General features: G+C 35.2%; 2 protein-coding genes across 2 annotated transcripts; both read left to right on the forward strand.

Annotated features, from left to right (window-relative positions):
* Window positions 1–2,409: 2,409 nt before the first annotated feature.
* Window positions 2,410–6,004, forward strand: LOC131153155 (BTB/POZ domain-containing protein At1g50280). The gene is made up of 3 exons (XM_058105271.1): window positions 2,410–2,645; window positions 2,769–3,941; window positions 5,369–6,004. The coding sequence occupies exons 1-3, from the start codon at window positions 2,553–2,555 to the stop codon at window positions 5,792–5,794; spliced, it is 1,692 nt and encodes a 563-aa protein (XP_057961254.1). The 5' UTR covers window positions 2,410–2,552; the 3' UTR covers window positions 5,795–6,004.
* Window positions 6,005–7,536: 1,532 nt separating this feature from the next.
* On the forward strand, window positions 7,537–9,580 carry LOC131153156 (pentatricopeptide repeat-containing protein At1g50270). Its single transcript, XM_058105273.1, has one exon. The coding sequence runs from the start codon at window positions 7,691–7,693 to the stop codon at window positions 9,524–9,526; it is 1,836 nt and encodes a 611-aa protein (XP_057961256.1). The 5' UTR covers window positions 7,537–7,690; the 3' UTR covers window positions 9,527–9,580.
* Window positions 9,581–16,112: the final 6,532 nt, after the last annotated feature.

Genomic DNA, 16,112 nt, shown 5'->3' on the forward strand with positions numbered 1-16,112 from the left:
TTTAGTTCACGATGTTAATCGTTGATGAGTCTACCCTAATCGTCGACAAGTCACCCTCAATCATCGACGAATCATGCCTTTTCATCGACGAGTCATCTGGGATGAAAACTTGTTTTGGCTACTAGAAAAATTCATCGACGAGTCAAACCCATTCGTCAACGATTCATTGCCATTCGTCTACGATTCATTGCCATTCGTCGACGATTGACCTGGGTAGAAACACAATAAGGCTACTGGTTTTATTAGTCGACGACAACACCTTATTAGTCGACGATTGCCTTGTTTTTTTCATACCAATAAGCCTTTTAATGACTTAAAACATTCTTAGACAAAAGTATATATATTAAAGATATTAAGTCTAATGAACATTTATACTTGTCCAAATGAAGTTTCTATCGAATGTAAGATAATCTTGTTTATAAAAACACATTTGAAAGCTCATTTTGATATCTTATATGTTTCTATGTCCTTTTATTAAAATATACTTGACTTTCTTGAAGGTTTAGGACAAAAAGGCTTGTTTTGACAAAATCGGGACTAAATATGCAAATGTTCATAATACCAAGATGTTTGAAAACTTGTCTCTTTAGAAAACATATTTAAGTATAGGATTCTTTTGTCAATCTTTTTGTTTTTATCCTTGAAAACCATGAGTGTTGAATTTTATGACTTAGTGAAATCCTAATACTCTTGTGTCCTAGTATGCATGTGCATTTTGCTCAACTCTTACTCAAAAATCATGCGTGAAACAATATTACAAGAGTTACAATAAATACTACCACAAACACTCCTCATTACATATGATACATATGATTCTACATTAGTTTCATTGGATGCGCTTGAGTTCTTTTCGAGTGAGTGTCCTTTTGATCTTTCTTACTTGACGTCTGCTTGGTCTGATCTTAGCCTTCGATCCAGTACTTCATGTATTTGTCACTTGCACCTGTATTTAACATGATCTACAAAGATAAGATATACTAGGAACAACAAATAAGTTAATATCGTGATACATCACGTCATCAGCTAAACAAAGTCTGATAGTTGCCACAACCTTCGCTTCCAGTTCCTTCCAATTAATGTCGTTCATGCCTTTCGGCTACTTCTATATAATACCTTCACCATGCCTTACTGCACTAACAAATCATTGACCCTTCTCTACCATAATCTAAAATTTCCAGATTCGTCAAACTTGACCATATCAAACTTCGCAGAAGAAATCTCATACATCGTAACCTAGCTCTAATACCAATTGTTGAGAAACATGCGGCAATATGAATAGTACTAAAAAATAAAGAGATAAAGCAACAAAATACATAGATTAATGTGGTTCGGCAATATGCTTACATCAACAGGTGCAAGCGGCAGCTAAATTTCATTATCCTCAAAAGTAGGGTTACATCATATATATATTTATATTATCTCTTTCCGTACAGAGATATTAGAAAAATTCTTCAAAATACCCCTGTATTGTACCGTGAGGGCACCCCTAACCCATTAATTGTCCCAGCCAATAAAACAATAAATTTCAAACCAATGCCGAACAAAACCGTCAATAGTTTCATCAAATTATGGATGGTTTTCTTCAGGCCAGCTTTCTGGTTGGCTTCTAGAAGAAACTATTGATGTACCTATGGAAAATCGTCAACGATTTTTTTCAAGCTAACTTCTTAATTTTCTTCAGTCTACTTTCTCTATACACGTATTTCACTCAATATGAGCTACATACTACAACACAAGTCATTATACCTCTTAAAAAAAAAAAAACTCTAATTGTAATTTAAAAATTTTTGTCTCACTTAAAAAGAAATTGATTCATCTTATCAGAATAAGGCATCTTAAAGATCTTAATAGAAGGAGTTAATATATGAGAGATATTCAAGGGGGAGTGTTATGAAATATAGGTGAATGTCACCCATGTCAACTATGAACTTGTCCCATATATTTGCACTAATTCATGTCTCATGTGAACCTGCCTCATATGTTTGTACTAATAAAGTGTATGTCACTTCATCTTCTACCCCTTAATTTTTCATCCCAACAAATGCTTAACTATTCATATTACCCTAGAAAAGGACACCCTACCCTTCTTATATTTGGGATATACATTTGATACTTTCATCTAAGTAGACATATAGCGAGGATAAGAGAAGAAGAGAGATTCAGTGAAAAAAAGATAAGAGAAGATAGAGATATTTTAGATAAAGCCAATTTCATATCATATTGTAATTACTTTTGTGAAGTTTTGATCATATCCGCCTGTAAAGTAGGCATAACCGAATCACGTAAAAATGATGTCTCGTCTGTATTTATTTTTTATTTATTTTCTGTATTTTTATAACAATATATATTTTTTATTTTTTATTTTATATTGCATATTAATAAATATGTTCATATCCAAACTTTCCCATTAACTTTTAATTGATTAGTTTAATAAATTTACGTGGTGTGCTGCCATTCCCGCATGGCATTTGCAATAGTCAAAAGTGACAAAGTGAAACCCGTGACACACCGCTCCCCTAAAACACAAAAGCATAGGCTTCTTCATTTCATCAATGAAGGCAGCGGCGGGAGCAGCAGTAGCAATGCCAGAGCCATGTGATCTCAAAGTTCATGTTAATGGTCAACAAACATTCTTTCTCAATCAGGTAATCTCCATTCTCAACCTCCATTACCATCTTCTCCAGTCAGTCTGCCACAATTTACACTTTAATTACAATACTAATCAATGATGAGTTCTATCATGAACTGTTCCCACTTCGCTTTTGCAGAAGAAGATATCAAAATATTCAGGAAGGTTGAAGAAGATCCTCCAGCAAGAAAGAAGAAGAACCCAGATAAAAAATTTGGGGATTGAAATCAATAATTTTCCAGGAGGCCCGGATGGGTTTGAGCTGGTTCTGAGATTCTGCTACAACAATGGAGAGATCAAAGTGACAGCATCGAACGTATGTCTCCTTCATTGCTGCGCGGTCTTTCTCGGAATGACAGAGGCGGCCTCCGCCTGCAATCTCCTTCAACGAACAGAGAATTTTTTCCAGAAAACAGAGAATTTTCCCGAGAAAACAGAGAATTTCCTCCAAATAATGCACTGCAAAAGCTCATGGAATGATACTTTGACCTGTCTCAAGAGCTGCGAACCATTCTTTTCGTACGCAGATTCATGCGGCCTCGTACAAAGGCTCATCGGTTCGCTCCTCGCAAAAATTTCTAACCAGCAGATTTCGGATTCACATCTCACGGCCGGGTCGTCTACTTCTAGCTCGTCTTCGTCCTCTTCCCCTGAAACCACATCTGGTTTCAAGGTCAAGGCATGGTGGTTCGACGAATTGACGATTCTGCCCCCCAACATCATAGAAATGTTCATCAAGACATTGGGGGCTCACGGGCCCAACAACAACAACCTCCTACTCACGAGATTCCTCCTCCATTACCTGAAAAGCGTGGCCGTTCGGCGGAAGAACGGCGACGCGGCGGCTCCAAAGATCTCCCGGTACCGGGATCTGGCGGAGACGGCGGCGTACGGGGTGATTTTGATGGGGGAAAAGGTGTTCTCCTGCAGAGGGCTGTTTTGGGTGTTGAGAGTTGCGTCTGGGTTTGGGCTGAGCAGAGAGTGCCGAGATGGGCTCGAGAGGTTGATCGGCGGGATGCTTAATCAGGCGACGCTGGACGATTTGTTGGTCTCCGCCGGTGCCGGCGGTGTAGTGTACGACGTGAATTTGGTGTTGAGGCTGCTAAGGGAATTTGTAAATGGGAACGGGGTAACTGAGTCGGGGGCTGAGAAGATGAAGCGGGTGGGGCGGTTGGTGGATGAGTACATGAGAGAGATAGCGCCTGATCAGAAGCTGAAGCTGTCGACGTTTCTGGGAGTTGCAGAGAGTCTACCCGACGGTGCGAGGGACTGCTTCGATGGGGTCTACAGAGCTATCGATATCTATCTTCAGGTAATTATTACATTTGGCCTTTTTCCTTCTTCTGCTTACGTTTTCCTCTTTCTTCTTCTTTCAATTCAGCCTGCGCTGCCTCTTTCCTTTGTTTTGTTTTACTTTTGTGCTTTTTGGTTCATTGGAGATTTAATGGGTTTGGCATTTCTTCTTTTTCTCCTCCCCAAGTTTAAAATGTATAAAAATTTTTAGGTGATCTTAGATTGCGAAGTGTTAGGGTTCTTAGGTCACTTTTTATTTTGAGATGTGATGTGTAATCTGTTTTCCTAAGAGAGAGAAGAAGAAATATTAGGCTAATGGTTTAACAGAAAAAAATGAATAATCAGGATAATTTTTAATAAATTTTATTTAATCATTATTTTTAAAATTATTTATTCTTTAATCAATGGAAATTTAAAATTTTAATTAATTATTCAAAATATGACATGAGTTAACAGTCCAAGTAATTTTTTTTGAAAGTAAATTTTATGCTGCAATGCATTAGAATAAAAAGGTGTGAGTACTGATTTGACACATTGATTTGATTGGTCAAAAAGTGAAATCCAACATTTAATTGCAAGAGGTATGAATAATAATTGTATAAAAAATTGCGTTATTCATAGCATAGAAAAGTTGGAATGAATTTATTGGTATTTGCATATAAAAATTTAGGAAAAGTCGAGTTATTATGTGAAATTAAAAATCACCTAGGTTTTTTTTTTTTAAAATTAATAGTAAATATTTAGAACAATTTTAAAAATATAATTAAAAGATCAAAGATTTAGGGAAGAAATTATCAGGCATATGGAATCAAACTTAATTTTTTATTGTATGTATAAAAAATAATCTAATAAAATTAAATGCATATAAATAATGAAACTACATTAGATCTTGTGTATGTAGTCTATATCATAATTTTTCAATTGAAGGATTATAATTCCTTTTTGAGCTAATAAATTCAACATTTTCTTTATGAAATCTTAATTTATTTTTTTATAAACTATTCAATCACTGACTTTATAGTAATAGACATTCAGCAAAGCAATTGTAGCTCAAGTTATTTTCTTTCTTTATTTATAATTCTTTTAATGGTGTCTATACTCGTTTTGGAGGCATGTGCTCTCACCGAATTCTTCATAATCGTCAAGCTAGTCTTTTTCCCATAGCAAAAATAATAAATTGTCATCGCCCAACAAGCAAAACAAGTCATAATTTATTTTACTTTCCATAATAATGCCCCATCAAGATCATCCCCTAAGTTCAATCAATACTCATATAATTTTATGAAATTTTTTCTTAAAAAAAAAAAACATAAAATGCAGCATAAACTATTGAGAAATGCAGTAATAATAATAATATTTTATACACAATATTTATATAATTTTTAATATTGAAAATAATAGTTTATTTATTTACTTTGTTGGGGGTGGGGGGTGGGGTAATTTTAGTCTCACCCAGGTGTTCCAAGTGAGGAGCGGTCGAGGCTGTGCCGGTGCCTGAACTACGAGAAGCTGACACTGGAGGCGTGCAAAGACCTCGCCAAAAACCCAAGAATCCCTCCGGGGATTTCAGTGCAAGCTCTGATATCTCAAAAGCCCCGCAGCTACGCGGGCGCGGGTGCAACGAGGGAGGTGGTGATGGGAGGGGCGTCCCCAAGCCGAGAGGCCGAGGCGGAGGCGGAGGCGGCAGAGAGCGTAGTGTTTTCACGAGAGAAGGAGGAGATGAGACTGAAACTGCAGAGGATGCAGTGGAGGGTGGTGGAGTTGGAGAAGGTGTGCAAGGAGATGAAGGGCCAAATGTCAAGGCTGGTTCAGAATAGGATCATCGCCGGTACCCCTGCCCCCGCTAGATCAATCTTGCCTAGACTATGTTAATTAATTAACGCGCACACTGTCTCTTGACAAAGAGCATGGCCCCAATGGGCTATGTCTATGTGTGCTCAAGTGTGGCTGTCTGGCGTGGATTTTGGGTATATCAATATATATATATATATATGCAAATTGTGAATGCCGCACGTGTATATTGTTGTCATTTGTACAAGCATATGAAAATAAATTACAAAGGGATTCCTGCTTCAACATTAATCCAATCCACAAATACTCGTGTCTTTCTGAGTCTAATTAGAATAAAGCATAAAAAAATTTGTTCATTTTAGAATACCGTAGTTTAGGCCCGCACAATTATAGTCTAATTGAATGTTGTCACGGAGTCCAAAACTCAATTAAAAGAAATATTATTCTTTGACTATTGAATTGAACTTATACTGTGATGTTGGTTAGGACTATCAGGATTGGGGTAGCTGAATATTGATTTGTTCAATCCAAAATTTCAACTTGAGCTTAATATAAGTTTCGCCCCAAAATAATATGCCCAATTAAGTTACATTTGGATCGAGCTTGAGTTGCATTGAGTTTAGTCTATCTAAGAATGTCGGTCCAAAAAAAAAAGAAAAAATGCATATATACATACATATGTATACGCATGCATATATTTGTGCATATATAACCTAAATCATGATCGAGTATCAACAGCTCCTCCTTTTGCAGCCTCCATAGGTACAACACAAAACTCATAGTTTTAGGAAAACATAACTCAAAATCAAATGCAGGGGAGATTATTACAAACCAGAGTTCACTCCATCACAAAATCCATCAATACAAAATGAAAATTAAATCCATTTAAATTATAAATATTCTATCTTACATATACAATGCATTTACATACATTGTCTACAAGTATCAAGTTGACGTTAGAAAAAAGATATTCGACATGACTACATGGCTACTAAAATTGAGATACAATCATTGTCCTTTAAGGATTCATAAAAGGTAAACGAGTTAGTCCAAGTTTACCTTGAAGTACCATGAGTTTTGAATCAAACTTTGACAAGTCTTAATCTTTTTCAAGCCTTTTTTTTTTTTGGTTGAGCTCGAGGTTGCATTTAGCCTGACCCAATCCAAAGTTTTATGCATATAACTAAACCAAGTCCTTCACCCAAAATTAAGGGATTATTGGATATTAGTGCTACTTTTTTCTTTTCTTGGTTGGAATACAACAAAGAATTGAAAAATAATGCATTTTTCTATGTTGATATATATATATATATATATATATATATATATATATTGTTTCCATTGCTGATTTTTAGTAGCTGTAGAAAAAATTGAAAAAATAAATTTAATAAATTTTAATTATTGTCGTAATATATTACCATAATACTTTAACGTCCCAGCTTTACTTTTAAGGATTAAATGATTCTATTTAGACTATTAACAAAACTTCAAATAAAATGACCATTTGAATTTAAATATTTTGCAAAATTACAATTTGAATTTTAGTATAACCAAAATAGAAATATCCGCAACACTTATAAAATTTTGAAAAGAAAGTCATTCAAAATATAATGTTATCATTTTTTATTATTATATAATACAATGTTCCTGCAACAAAAAAAAAAAAAAAGTCAATTTTAAAATATAAAAGTAAGGTTTTGCATTTTTATTTTTTGAACATATACTTTATTGCTATTTAAAGTATAAAAAACAATTTTTTATCTTCTTAATTTTTAAAAACATGTTATGAAATTATAATTCAATTTTTTTTTATTTTCATAATTTTGGAGTAATACTTATACAGAGTTTCTAACCCTAAAATTCCGAAATTTTTTCAAAATGAAAAGAACAGTGTGTTCTGTTTGATTGGATTGGGTATGATCGCCGACCCCTGCTTGCAGCCTCGGTTGCCGATGTCGCTTATCTGCAATAATACTAATGCTTGCAACCTTCACCAGCCAAGCCACGACTCTGCGTGATTCCTTCTTCTCTTTGTTCCAAAGATGTGTGACCGTTCAGCATCTCTTCCAAACCCACACTGTCCTCACCACTTCAGGCCTCTCGCACGACATCTTGTTACTCCCCCACCTCCTCCTACGTTTCCTCGCCATCTCTCCACCATGTTATCTCTCCTACGCTTCGATTCTCTTCGACCGAATCCAAACGCCCGACATCTGCCTGTGGAACATGATGATCAGGGCTTTTGCGTCAAGTCCCGAACCCGAAATGTCCCTTGTTCTATTTGCAAGAATGCGCCGAGATGGCGTCGCTCCGAGTAAGCACACATTTCCTGCACTTCTCAAGGCCTTTTCCAAGTTGAAAAACGAAACCCTGTTTCAGGTTCATGCTCAAATTGTGAAATTCGGATTCAGTTTCGACCCTTTTGTCCGGAACTCGTTGATCTCCGTGTTCGCAAATGGTGGGTGCGTCGGTTTCGCCCGCCGGGTGTTTGATGAAAGTCTGCAGAGGATTGATGTGGTTGCTTGGACGGCAATGATTGATGGGTATGCTAGAAATGGACTTGCCATGGAAGGATTGGGATGTTTTCTGGAGATGAGATCGGGAGGTGTCAGGGTCGATGAGGTGGCCATTGTTAGTGTTCTCTGCGCAGCGGGGACGGTGGGTGAGGTTTGGTTTGGAAAGTGGGTTCATGGGTTTTACATAGTGTCGGGGCGAGTACCTTCGGATGTTTACGTTGGCAGTGCTCTGCTCGACATGTATTCGAAGTGTGGCTACTGCGACGATGCGCATAAAGTGTTTGATGAAATGCCTAGGAAAAACGTGGTTTCTTGGAGCACACTGATGGCAGGTTACGTGCATTGTCATAGATTCCAGGAGGTGCTTCGCATCTTTCAGGACATGCTTCTAAAAGACGTCCCGCCCAATGAGTTCACGTTGTCCAGTGTTCTCACTGCATGCGCACAACTAGGGGCATTAGATCGAGGGAGGTGGATCCACCGATATTTGGATAACCAAAAACTGGAATTGAGCTCAACACTAGGGACAGCTTTGATAGATATGTATGCGAAGTGTGGGTGCATGAAGGAGGCATTCTTCATTTTTAGGCAGTTGCCATGCAAGGATGTTTACCCTTGGACTGCCATGATTAATGGGTTGGCAATGCATGGAGATGCTTTAGGCTCTTTGAATCTATTCTCTTGCATGTTTAAAAATGGAGTTCAACCCAATGAAGTTACCTTTGTTGGTGTTCTTAGTGCTTGTTCTCATGGAGGACTAATAGATGAGGGACGCAAGTTCTTTCGATTAATGAGCTGTGCTTTTCGTTTGGAGCCTGATATAGAACATTATGGCTGCATGATTGATCTCTTTGGTCGGGCTGGATGCTTGGAGGAAGCTTTGAAATTGATTGCCAACATGCCAATGGAGCCTACTCCTGTCATTTGGGGAGCTCTATTTGCTGCCTGTATGATTCATCGAGATTTTGTGCTAGGGGAACTTGTGGGGAAACGTCTTATCGAGCTGCAACCCCATCATGGTGGTACATATGCGCTTTTGGCAAACTTATACTCAGCATGTCGAGAATGGAAAGCCAATGCTCATGTAAGGAGGCTCATGAAATGGAAAGCAGTTAGAAAGACACCAGGGTGTAGCTGGATTGAAATGAATGGTGTGATTCACGAGTTCACCTCCTTTGACAGATCTCATGCAGAATCAGTTGATGTATATTTGATGGTGGATAGAATTATGGACCAGCTGAAGCATGTTGGTTGTTCTCTAGAGACCAAAATGTTACCTTTGGCACACATGGGTTGAAACAGAATATTTCTAATTAAGCTCAAACTTTTGAGTAGGCTTGCTCTTGGCTAATCTCTTTATTGTCAATTCATTTTTGAGTTTAATCTTCATTATTGGCCTAGAAGATTGGCAATGAACCTTGGACCTTCTACAAGGGTCATTGTTGAGAGGTTGTTTAGCCCTTGTCAATTTTTATGTGATGAGACTATTGGTCTTATTAAAATTGAACCTAAGGCTAAGCTTGAGCTATTATTTAGTGGGTTACAATCCCTAATAATATAATGGGCTTCAAATTAGGCCCGCTTCAAAGACATTTAATAAATACAGCTTTATTGACAATTATTGACAGTTTAGGTGACTATCAATCTTTGGATTAAAAAGAATTTTGAGTTCGGGAGTGCATTTGTGGATAAGAAAGATAATTAAATAATTTTTTTTCAAAAATTATTTAACTAACACCGTATTAAGACTTGTTATTGCGATTATGTATGTATGCATGTGTATCTCATAAATATTTTTTTAAGAAAAATCTATAAAAATGGAGAAGAAACAAAGAGAAATAGGGGTTTATCGACCAGGTTGCCACCCTTGGGGTTTAGTGGGTCATCACATCTCTTGAGAAAACTCTACTAGCCTTTAAGGGGTAGTCAACCACCTACAGAAGTTACAAAATATTTTTATTTTATTTTATTTTTATTTAATAGAGAAGTATTTTATAAAATCTATACAGACGAGTTAACCTTATGGAGGCTCCATTACTTAATTACATATTCTATTTTTATTTTATTTACAGGCAAAAAGAAGTAAAAAGAAAACTTAGGAAAATGTAAGGAAAAATGATTTATTTTTCATTTAGACTGCACTTTCCTCCCCACGCCCTCTTTTTTTTTTTTTGGGGGGGGGGGGGGGACAACCTAGGTACCAAGATTTGGAATAAAAAAAATTTTCTGAATTTTAAGTTAGAAAAGATTACAATCTTTAAAGCCAAATTTGAGAAAGCCATTCTTGAAAAAAAAAAAATTTTAAAAGATTATTCTCAAATTAATGGAAAAAACACCACTTTTGAAATCATCAATTTTAGAGAATATTTTGCAAGTCAATTTTGGGAAAAGTCATTATTAGGAAAAAAAAAAAAACCTGAAAATTTATTTTCTAATCTATGAAAAACTTCATCTTTTGAAATCACCAATTTGAGAAAAAAAAAATTTCAAGCCAAATTTGAAAATGTCATTCTTGGAAAAATCTTGAAAAAATACCTTCTAATTTATGAAAGAAACCACTTTTTGAAATCACTAATTTTAGAAAATACTTTTCAAGATAATTTTTGGGAAATCCATTCTTGGAAAAACCTTGAAAAATTATCTTCTAATTATTGAAAAAAAATACCACCTTTTTAAAAAAAAAAAATTGCAATAAAAAAAACATAAACTAATTTTAGCACACAACACCACATAATCATTTTAGGAACACACATGCATGAATAAATTCACATGAACAAAATTACGACTTACAAAAAACACTTAAAATCAGAGAAAGAAAAAAAAATGTCAATACTTTGTTCTAGTCTGTTGACTAGCCTTCAATGGGTGTTCAACTGCCTAAACACATTGTTAATATCGGTTGACTGCTCATATGTGGGCGGTTGATTGCCTACATGCAAAAGCGAGATTCCACAACTTATTTACACTGATCTACTTACCTACATGCATACAAAATCTCTTCAAACTTTTGCTACATGACATGCAACACAAAATTTTGATCATGCAAATGTGAAAAAACTTATAAAGGAGAACACTTATTATTCTTACAAACATGTTTTTCATGATGAAGTTAAAGTACATACTAAGACAAACATATTTACATGCTTTCATATATACATTCATGCATACACTGATACATAAATAGAATATTATTCTAACTTTAAACAAAAACATTCATGGTTTCATGGATATACATTAATATCCCCATCAATACTCATGCACCCATGAAATAGAGCAAACAAAACACATGTATTTAAAGATAATATGTTTATAGGATTGACCTGAAGGCAAACAAATGAAATCAATGGGAAATGTGAATCAGAATGATTATAATACAATCTAAGGGTGAGAGAATAAAACAATTGTGAGGGAGGATGAATGTGTAAGATTAGAGGAAATGGAAAATGAAGTGAAATAGCCTTTGCAGGAGAAGAAACATATCCCAAAGTTTGTCATTTTTGCAACTATGTGTACCCCCTTTGATCCCTCACATGTTTATTTATAGAGGTCAAATCCCTATGCGAGACAAGATAGTTAAGGGTGTCCTAACTATTGGAAGATAGTGACGATGGTTGAAAATACATGGCAAGTCCTAAAGCAATGAAAAATACATGAAAAAATCGGGTTGGTCGATCATCATTGAGGGACAAATCGACTGTCAAATTGTTTCATCTAACATTTACGATGCATTCTTCTGAATCCTGTATCAAATTGCTTCTTTACTTCTTTTAGTTTCATCTACCATTTAGGATGCATTCTTCTGAACTTCTACTTTTCTAGCTTGTATTATGGCCAAATTAGAATATGAGGTATTGCCATATCAATATTCAACACAGGCATATCCTAATATGACCATACATACATCCTTGAACTTGTTCAATAATTCTATTTTCTCTCACTTGATTTGTGGGTTCATCAAAACTCCAATCTTTATTTCATGTCGAACATCACATGCTCCCAAATTTACAACTTATTTAACGTTTGTATGTGGCTTAATTTTGTTATTTTCTTAATACTTTCATTGCATTGAATATCATTCTCAAAATGTTTCGAGGAGGGTTTTGTTTTTTTGCAAGGGAAAACGGAAACAAACTAGCACAAGTAAGGAAGTACAATACAAGAAATGCAATAAAAATTAGCATGGGACAAAAAAACAAAAATTTATTGAAATAAATGGACAAGCCTTTCTACAACTAGAAGTCTCTCCTTGGCCACAGGTCAAACCATAGAGAAAACAATGTCTAGCAAGTCACTCATACATTGGTAGACCACATTATTGCAGTTATCAAGTGATCCAAATGAAAATTCAAAAATTTTTAGGTGATGCTCCTTTTGACTAATCATATTAATTGACAGTTGATTGAAAAATATATTGGCAATTTCATTAAACTTAGTGTCTTCCTCTAGTGTAGTATCTAGTCATGATGTATATAATATATATAGACTGACAAGTACAACAACTATGTAAAATCACTAGACGAAGCTTATATCGAAAGTCTTCCCTCTATTTTGTCTAACCTCCTTTCCCTTTGTAAAGCATATGCATCAACTTTATCCTTCCTAGATGGTTGAAATGCCAAACCAAAGGTATCCTTATTGTTAGCCTTGGAGGCTACATAATCATGGTTTATATGTTTTGATGATATTAATCTATATGTTGTTCCTAATGCATTCCATCTTTGCAGATCATGTTGAGTACATATTCCAATGATGAATTCATGAAGTATTGGATCAAAGGCAAATATCGAACCGAGTTGACGTCGAAAATGAAAGATTAAAAGGACACTCACTCGGAAGGACCTAGGCACACCAAAGGAAGCTTAATGTTGTATTTTGTGTAATGGGCGTGTGTTTGAGGTAGTCTATTTTGTAACTCTTACTGGTTTTGTTTCTTGCATGATTTCTGAGCAAGAGTTGAGCAATTGCACATGCATATTAGGACACATGAGTTTATAGGATTTCACCTAAGTCAACAAACTCACATACATTGTTTTCAAAGTCAACTCAAAGAGTTTGTCGAAAGAATCCTAAACTCAAATATGTTTTTTCAAAGGGACGAGTTTTTAAACATTTTAGTATTTTGAACATCTTTATACTTAGTCCCAATTTTATTAAAATGAATCTTATGTCCTAAGGGTTTAAAGAAAGTAAAGTATATTTTCATTAAAGGACATACAAGTATATAAGATATCAAAATGATTTTTCAAATGTGTTTTTATTAACAAGATATCTTATATTTAAGGGGAAACTCTTTTGAACAATTATTAAACTTTATTAGACTTAATATATTTCATATACTTTTGTCGAAGAATGTTTTAAGTCATCAAAAAGACTTTTTGACAAGGAAAAACAAAGCAATCGTCGTTTAACGTAGTGCAACCTTGAGTCTTGAACACCTTTCGGTATTTAGGAAATTTTTGCTGGAAAAGTCCAAATAGGATGATCTTGGTGTCTATGGAAAGTTAAGAAAAAATTCCACAACTTTTGTATTGATGACTTTTTCTGATTTTGGGTAATCGTCAACGTATTTAGAAAATCGTCAACGGTTTCAAAGAGCCCAGAAAAACTGTCAATAGTTTGGGACGTTGACAGCGTCCTAATGACTAGAAAATGACTAGTTTGTTTAGGAGTTGCTCCCAATGGCTAGTTAATAGCTAGTAAGGGTTTTTGACTATAAATACAAGTCCATAGACTTGTTTAGCATGATTTTGATGATTTATACAAGCATTTAGTGAAAGATTTCTTTGAATACAAAACCTAGGCACTCTTGCATTCTAAATATTCATTTCAAAGTGCTCAATCTCTCTTGCTCTCTAAATTGTTTTTGATTCAATCCTTGAGAGATTAAGTGTGAGGTTGGTTTTATATTTATTATCAACTCAAATTAAAGGAGCATCATTTGTATTTAATCATCTTCTTGTAAAGGTTATTTGTGAACCAAGTTGTAAGGTTCTTAGTGAACCATTTGGTGAAGGCTCATGGTGAGTGCGGTAGGGATTTATTCTCGAATTGTAAGGCTTGCTCCGCCAGTGAAGGAGTATTCATAGTGGATTGTGGAATCCTTGACTTGGTGCTACGGCGTGGACGTAGGCTTGGTGCCGAACCATGTAAAAATACCGGTGTTGATTTTCTCTCCTTATATTCTTTATTATTTTTTCTTGTGCATGATTTAAATTTCATATATTGTGATATAATTGCTTGCATCTTGCCAAGACTTTTATTTTGTGGAGAAAATCGTTTATAAGTGAAAAGAGTCTATTCGCCCCCCACCCCTTTCTAGACTATATACTCCTGGGTTGGGATGGGTTAACACTTATGATTTTTTTATCACTACGTACTAGTTTAGCTATGCTTGCAAGAACTTCCCCAATCCTTTTCCTATCTTATTCTTTTGTTTTAGAATTTGTCAAGTTGTCATCATTTTTCAGCATTATTGGTTCAATTATGCCCTATAAGTGCTTGCCCAATCCTTTTTCCTATTTTATATTCATGTTTTAGCATTTGTCGAGTTGTCATCATACTTACTTTTTCTAACTTTGGCTTTGAAACTTTTGAATTCTCACTGAAAAGATTTGAGAATATTATCTCAAAAGCATGATATGGGAAGTCTGTTTGTGCATCTTCAACTCCAATATAAGGTACTGTCCCAACATGTTAGTTCTAAGATTTTCCTCACTCTTTATAGTATCAAATGATTTCCAAAGATAAACTTGAGTTTTTGATGTAAAGAAGAAGGTACCACACCAGCTATATGAATCCAAGGCCTACCTAACATATTAAAGGAAGGCACAATCTATAAAACTTAAAACACAATAGTGAAAGTGCATATCCAAATCAATTTCTTTAGTGATTTCCCAAGTCGTTCCATAAAATGCCCTAGCAGTAAGGTTACTCATCCTCATTAATGAATTATCTATCCCCAACCCCACCAATGTAGAATATAGGCAAACATTGATTATTCATTTGACCACGTTTTACCACAATGTGCAATAGATTCACATGACCTCATCCTTCATCAGTGTTAGTTACATTGTTAACTGTTAAAATGGAGTTGATAACATTCTCAAATTGCTCAATCGGCACAATCTGAGGAACATGAACTTCATTAAGTATCTTCATTAATGCATTTCGATGGCTCTCTAATGCTATAAGTAGGTTGTACTAAGGTGGAAGCTAATTTTATGCCTTAAGATCAAGATGTATAGGAAAAAAAGGTACAAATATTTGATTTTTTATTAAGCAAATTAAGAATGAGTACAATCTTTATAAGTGTTCTTTACAACCAAAAATAAAAATTACTCTAATTCGATCTCCTTGACAAGATCTACTAATTTGAGTGCTCAGAGCATGTTCTCGAACAAAGTCGTCGTATATATAGTAACTTGGGAAAAAAATTTTAAGATTAATTATTAATTAATTAATTAATTAATTAAACATTATTAAATTGAATTAATCAAATTAAGTAATATGATGGTTATATATATATATATATATATATATATATATATATTATCATCTCGTGAAGCTTCTTTAAGCTTCAGGAGAAATTGGAATGGAATTAGAAATCCACAGGCCCCCTGAAGCCGTCTCTCTCTCTCTCTCTCTCTCTCTCTCTCTCTCTCTCCTCATTTTCTCGATGAATTCTCGACTGATTGAAGAACAGAAAATACCACTGGGTTCCATTGTCCGCCACCGACATTTTAACCGGAGTGGATTTGTCGTAGGAGCGTCGTAAGCACCATTCCTGCGATAAGGTAAATCCACTCTCTCTCTTCAATTACTCCCCAATCTTTCGCCAAACGTTTGATCAGAAGCCGCCATGATGATCTAGGAGTGTTTCTCTA

Source organism: Malania oleifera, chromosome 4, assembly GCF_029873635.1.
Source record: "Malania oleifera isolate guangnan ecotype guangnan chromosome 4, ASM2987363v1, whole genome shotgun sequence".
Taxonomy (NCBI): Eukaryota; Viridiplantae; Streptophyta; class Magnoliopsida; order Santalales; family Ximeniaceae; genus Malania; species Malania oleifera.

Coding starts and splice junctions, on each gene's coding strand:
- LOC131153155 (XM_058105271.1), top strand. CDS start 2,553: ATGAAGGCAGCGGCGGGAGCAGCAGTAGCAATGCCAGAGCCATGTGAT. Junction 2,646..2,768: donor AAACATTCTTTCTCAATCAG/GTAATCTCCATT, acceptor TCGCTTTTGCAG/AAGAAGATATCAAAATATTC. Junction 3,942..5,368: donor CTATCGATATCTATCTTCAG/GTAATTATTACA, acceptor GGGTAATTTTAG/TCTCACCCAGGTGTTCCAAG.
- LOC131153156 (XM_058105273.1), top strand. CDS start 7,691: ATGCTTGCAACCTTCACCAGCCAAGCCACGACTCTGCGTGATTCCTTC.